This window comes from Polypterus senegalus, chromosome 1 (assembly GCF_016835505.1).
Source record: "Polypterus senegalus isolate Bchr_013 chromosome 1, ASM1683550v1, whole genome shotgun sequence".
Lineage (NCBI taxonomy): Eukaryota > Metazoa > Chordata > Cladistia > Polypteriformes > Polypteridae > Polypterus > Polypterus senegalus.
In genome coordinates this window covers 106,397,797-106,403,577 of record NC_053154.1, presented here as the reverse complement: position 1 = coordinate 106,403,577, position 5,781 = coordinate 106,397,797, and the positions used below count along the sequence as shown (strand labels likewise).

At 36.4% G+C, this 5,781-nt stretch overlaps 1 protein-coding gene across 2 annotated transcripts; it reads right to left on the bottom strand.

Annotated features, from left to right (window-relative positions):
• Positions 1-470: 470 nt before the first annotated feature.
• On the bottom strand, positions 471-4,147 carry her8.2 (hairy-related 8.2). 2 transcript variants are annotated; one of them, XM_039740657.1, is made up of 4 exons: positions 3,996-4,147; positions 3,765-3,860; positions 3,583-3,661; positions 471-1,202 (listed from the first exon to the last, which is right to left on the bottom strand). In XM_039740657.1, exons 1-4 carry the CDS (start codon positions 4,056-4,058, stop codon positions 796-798), a joined length of 645 nt encoding a protein of 214 aa, XP_039596591.1. In that variant the 5' UTR covers positions 4,059-4,147; the 3' UTR covers positions 471-795. The 2 variants fall into 2 exon arrangements, with proteins under 2 accessions (XP_039596591.1, XP_039596597.1); XM_039740663.1 differs by having other exon boundaries at positions 471-1,199.
• Positions 4,148-5,781: the final 1,634 nt, after the last annotated feature.

The following is a 5,781-nucleotide window of genomic DNA, read 5'->3' as shown; positions in this document are numbered from 1 at the left end:
ATATATATATATATATATATATATATATATATATATATATATATATATATATATATATATATATATATATATATATATATATATATATATATATATATATATATATATATATATATATATATATATGTACAATTTGTCATATTATATAGTACTAGGGTGTTGTATCGTGTTAGCCATTATGAATATAGAGAAAAGCCAAGCAAAATGACACCTTTTATTGGCTAACTAAAAAGATTATAATATGCAAGCTTTCGAGGCAACTCAGGCCCCTTCTTCAGGCAAAATGTTAAAGAAGGGGCCTGAGTTGCCTCGAAAGCTTGCATATTGTAATCTGTTTAGTTAGCCAATAAAAGGTGTCATTTTGCTTGGCTTTTCTCTACATTCATATTATATATTTACACACACACAGACACATACATACAGTTTCAAAGACAAAAATGCCTTTCTTAAAATAAGTACTGGAACATGCATAGAAATAAACGTTTTATTAATAATAGGGTTAATATGTTTAAATTTCAAACAAGAAGAAAGGAAAGTTCAGTATAGTAAATATTATTACCAATTCTAAAAAGCCAATGCAGTGACTATTTAATAATTTAAAGTTATTATAATAAATAAAAATAACAGCCTCCTACAATGCAGGCTACACGAAGGTTTACTTCTGCTTGAAGTACCCTGGTCTTAACACACCTACTGGAACAGTATAGCCCCACAAGTGTCTTGAGAAGCATATCTATAAGATACATAAAAAGAAGAGTCTACATGTAGAACAAGAAAGGTTCACATTATTCTCCTTTACCATGGCCTCCACATATCTAACGAGGCTAGGTGGTTACTGTTGAATGAAACATCTCCATGATGACCTCTGGATCTCGGTGGCTCTCTGTTTTCAGTGGTCCCATCCTTCGACGATTTGACTTCATGGTTATTACTGCTGTGAGGCGACTGCGGCGTTGGGCTCAGCACCCCGGCCGCCAGAGGGAGTGACGGAGAAAGAGCAGCTGAAGTGGGCGATTTTAGAGCTGCCTTGCTTGTTTCTTCATTGGATCTTGGCAAGGATTTCAGCAGATGATTGAGCAGGCGAGCTCCAAGCGTCTTGTCCATCCATTCACAGGTGAGGAGCAGATTGTGCACTTCATGCATACATTGGATATAGCCTGTGCTGTACCGTTGTTGAGCTTCTAATCCAACGGTAGAATCTGCTAAGAGAACAAGCGAAATCTTGTTAGATATTAAAATATTACTTCCTAAAATTCGACTGATACATTTATAAATCCGCTCTGGGGGCCAGAGTTATTCTACATAAAACACAGTATAGAGATGATTAACAAAGAAATAAAAAATCTATTAGAATGGCTTCGCAATTATTTTTTTAATGTAATGATTGATAAAGCATGCAAGTTTCGGTACTTGAAGACGGGATAGGGGGTGTTGGTTGGTAAGCAGCTTATTTAAAGTGTCGGGAGCCCTCTTGAGGTCCTCCGTGGAAGTGCAAGTGCCCAGTGCGGCAGTGCCCGCTTTGCTCATTGACCCGCGTATTTTACAGCTAACTTTTTATTTTTTTATACAATTTTTTTATAGAAATAAAAGTTAGCTTCTACTGCATACATAAATTCTACTGCATACATAAATTTTAATATATAAATCCCTTGATTAAAATATGTTTTTTTAACAATCCTCCAAAACAATATCCTCAGTGTTAATTTATTACTAAAAAGTTAATTTAACTCTTACAAATTATCTAGATAAACCTAACTTTTTTTTAAATTAAAATTAAGATTGTCTTTACAGTTACCAATCATAACCACTCTAAAGATCTGACGTTGACAAGACCAACATTTCTGAATTTTCTGTTTATCTACTATGTCCTGATGGAGGGAAACAAGAACAAAGCAACATAATCGTGAACTATGTCTTGTCAAACAACCCTATCATGTTTTATAAGTAAAGGAAACGAACAAAACAACAAAACTTCCCAGAGTCAAAGTAAAACAAATCTCAGTGAAGCCCCAATGGAAGCAAAACCTCGCAGCTAGTTGTGCTAACTTCAGCTATGGCTTATTCGTACTGAGTGCGGAGGGATAATCTTCAACCACTGCACTGCCAGATATCTAAAGAGCGGGCAGGGTCACGGATTAGTCCGATATTCATAAACCACCACCTCGTTCGATAATGTTTTATTTGAGCCGCTAAGGCGCGCTGCTTTGCGTCTCATTGGCACATCCGACAACTGTAAGACGCTGGAATACAGGATGTCGAAAGATGCTACTTGGGCATTTTGGTGATAGGGCAAACCTCACTGAGGACAGTTTCACTCGTAGACTCAGACTGGAAACGCACGCATCTGACATGGTCAAAACACACGTCAAATGAAACTCACGGGGCAGCGCCTTGTAAATACTGTAACCAAATTACAAGGAATGCCAAAAACGGAATGACGTCGTTTTGCTAATATATAATGCTACTGATCAACATTATGGAGGATGTTTATAGGGTGAAAACCCTTTCCCTCATTTACGTCCAGTAATATTTCTTTTTAATGTTTGTAAATTTAATAGTAAGAAAAACAACATAAGGCCCAGTCGTGACAAACAGGACCATCCTTTTACAAAATCCTGCCCTGTGTGAAAAGTATTACTCGCAAACAAAGTAAAATATCCAAAGTTAGGATCTTGACTAGTACTTCTGGCAATATAAAAACTGAGATTTAGTTTAGCTGCGATCTCGAATCCCCAGGTAAACTTAAGCTTTTTATTTTTTTATTTATTTTTTTTTTAATATATAAATGTTTGTTTGCTTGTACTTATACTTTTGAAACACATGATCCTGTATCATGATCATTAACATTTCCGGCAATTGACATTCAGAGTAACAAACAAATATAATGTACCAAAAACATAATGACCATAGATAATATAGATAGTATCATCTGCTAAATAAATACGCACTCACTCTGAACATTTTTTCTAACTTATACTTAAAGTTGCACTACTTTTAATATTAGTAACTTTGGAATCTTAAGTATCGATTCATAAAGTAAAATGCACGTAGGTTTAAGTAGAAAACACATTTTTCCTGTAATAAGAAAAACGCGGTTTACGAATATTTGAAATGTTACCATCGTTAGTAAAAAGGAACCGGCATACTGTATATAAGTAAGCTTTTAACAATAAATTATCCTTTTCAGCACTACTAGTGTGGGCATTATTTTTCACAATTTAATTCAAAAGGTTTTTATTTGTAGTAATGTATTTATTTATTGTTTTGTAAACGTTTTTGGCTATTTTTAATTGCTCTTTGCTAAGGAGACCAATACTGTATATAATAAAATGAACAAACCCGTCATTACTAATAGTAAATAAACTTGAATATATCTCTCCTGTATATCAAGAAAACTGCAAAAACAGCAAAATGAAACTAAGGTCAGGATTGGCTTTAGCCCCAGACGTTTGGTTTACAAAAAGCGACATAGACATTTGCTGTTAAAAATGATAACACCATTTCAGTAATATACGTCTTTTGGAAGTTGATAATCTATACAGAAAAAGGAAGTCCGCTAACCCTGTAGCCGACCGTACTCACCCATCATCCTGTTGTTCTGAATATTCTGCAAGTGTTTCACTGTCATTTCGAGTATGTCGGCTTTTTCCAGTTTCGACTGCTGCAAAGAACAACAATTGATTTTTTTTAATGATTTCAAAATTGTTATGTAAGGGACAAGCCAATTTAAACACATGGGAAGGAGCAACCAAGATGATACTTACATCCAATCGGAAAGCTCCGACCACCGTTTCTTTTAACTGATCCAAGCAGTTGTTGATTCTTTCACGACGTTTCCTTTCAATAAGCGGCTTTCTCAACTAAAAGAGGAAAAAGCAAAATTTGCACGCACGTAAACATATGCAAACTTGTGTGTAGTTTGTTTTATGTCAGTTCTGTCTATCTAAGTACTGTCAGGCACTTCCGATAGGGTCAGTGAGGTGTAGCACTCCTACCTTTCTCTCTTCCTTAGCACTAGAAAGTCTGTCCACGTTATGTGCCATAGTCGTGGCAGTCATTTCCTTCGATTTGCCTAGTTAACAGTGCTACTGTGTTCGTAAGACCTTTCTTGCTTGAAACTGGCGAAACTATGGAGTCTCCGCCGCGTTAGGCTCCCTTCTATTTATTGTGCTAAATTAGCATGTGAATGGCAAAGCTTTTTGGCTGAGTTATTTTCCCACACATGGGGTCGCTCGCAAAGATTCACGCCCATCAATCAGGACTGACAGGTCACTGCTCCCTTTCAATTGCCAAGTTGCCCGCCCCCCAAAGCAGCGACAGATGTCCAGCCTTGAGACCTGCGTCTTGCTGCAACCTTTCGGTTCTTCTCATCAAAAAGACTGAGTTTAAATTCCAATGTGGAATCATACATTGAGAGAAGAGCGTGATACACCTGCCATTTTGGACACCTTCAATCCAACCCACTGATGTTAAAAAAAGTCCTTACGACCCACGTAATCTAAACGCGTCGACGTAAAACCTGTAATTGCCACCAATGGATCATTGTTCTTTTACCGCTCATTTCAGATCAGTTCAAGTGGTAACAATCTGAGAATATCGGCGTTTTATCAAGCAGGAAGGCAGATCTCAGTCTGAACTGGGCGTCAGTCCATCTCAGGTAGCAGACACACACAAATCTATGCTCAGAAGTTCCGTTTCATTTCAAAGTTACCAGTCAGCCTAATCGTTGGGATGTGGAAGTAAAACCAGAATATCTCAGAAAAGACAAAAAAATCTGGTCGAAATTAAGGATAATGTACAGACCCATAGAGTCTGTAATACAAACCCCAGGTCGTCTCCGACTCACAACTTAGCAGTATATCATGGTGGTGCAAATTTTTTTTATCTGAAATCATTCAGTAAATGCCTTTTAAGATTTGGTTTTCATTTCGTATTTTGATTGTCATAATTTCTGAAATATGTGTGTGTGTGTGTGTGTATATAATCAATGTTCATCAAGTAAGCCTCTGTCCTGCCGCATCTGAAACACTTGCACACTTCTAACTGATCAAAAAAAAATGCAGTAGCTGCAATACTTTTCCAGTTTAAAAAGTGTGGATTTTTGCTGCTGAAATCGAACAGATTAGGATTAGAATAATTAGGATTGTCATTCTGTCCAAGGCTGTTTCTTGTCTTGCACCTAGTGCTGCCATGATAGATTGTGGCCCCTGACACCCTGATTATGTTGGATTTGAAATATGCTATGTTATATCCCTAAATATAAACAATGAATACTAATATTAGTAACATGTTTGCTTAGTGCGCCCGGCAATGAACTTTATAGCTTTAATCCACCCGCGACTCATCATAAAACACTGGAAAAACTATTTAATCTGGCAGTGGTATATCTGAAAAAAAAATTATATAAACACAATTCTTCTCCTGTAAAATGGAACTCCCTATGGAACGCATCTGCATCAAATATGATTTGTTTGTAAAACAGCAGAATTTATTGATCAGCGTTTATCTGCTAACATTAGGGAGTGCACTATAGATAAACTGAAAAAAATGATTAAAAAATGACAAGTACCTACTGTATCTCTAAATTCAGTTTGCAGTGGGAAAGGGAAAGCAATGACAGACAGCAGGCACTATGGGCGCTATATTTTCAGTGAAAATGTTCTGTACTGTACATTTTACCTCAGATTTCAATGTGCTTCTTTATAAGAAGTATGCTAATAGTGTATTTAAGAAAAATCATGACTTTAAAGATCTTGCCAGTTCTCCTTCCTTGAACAAGAA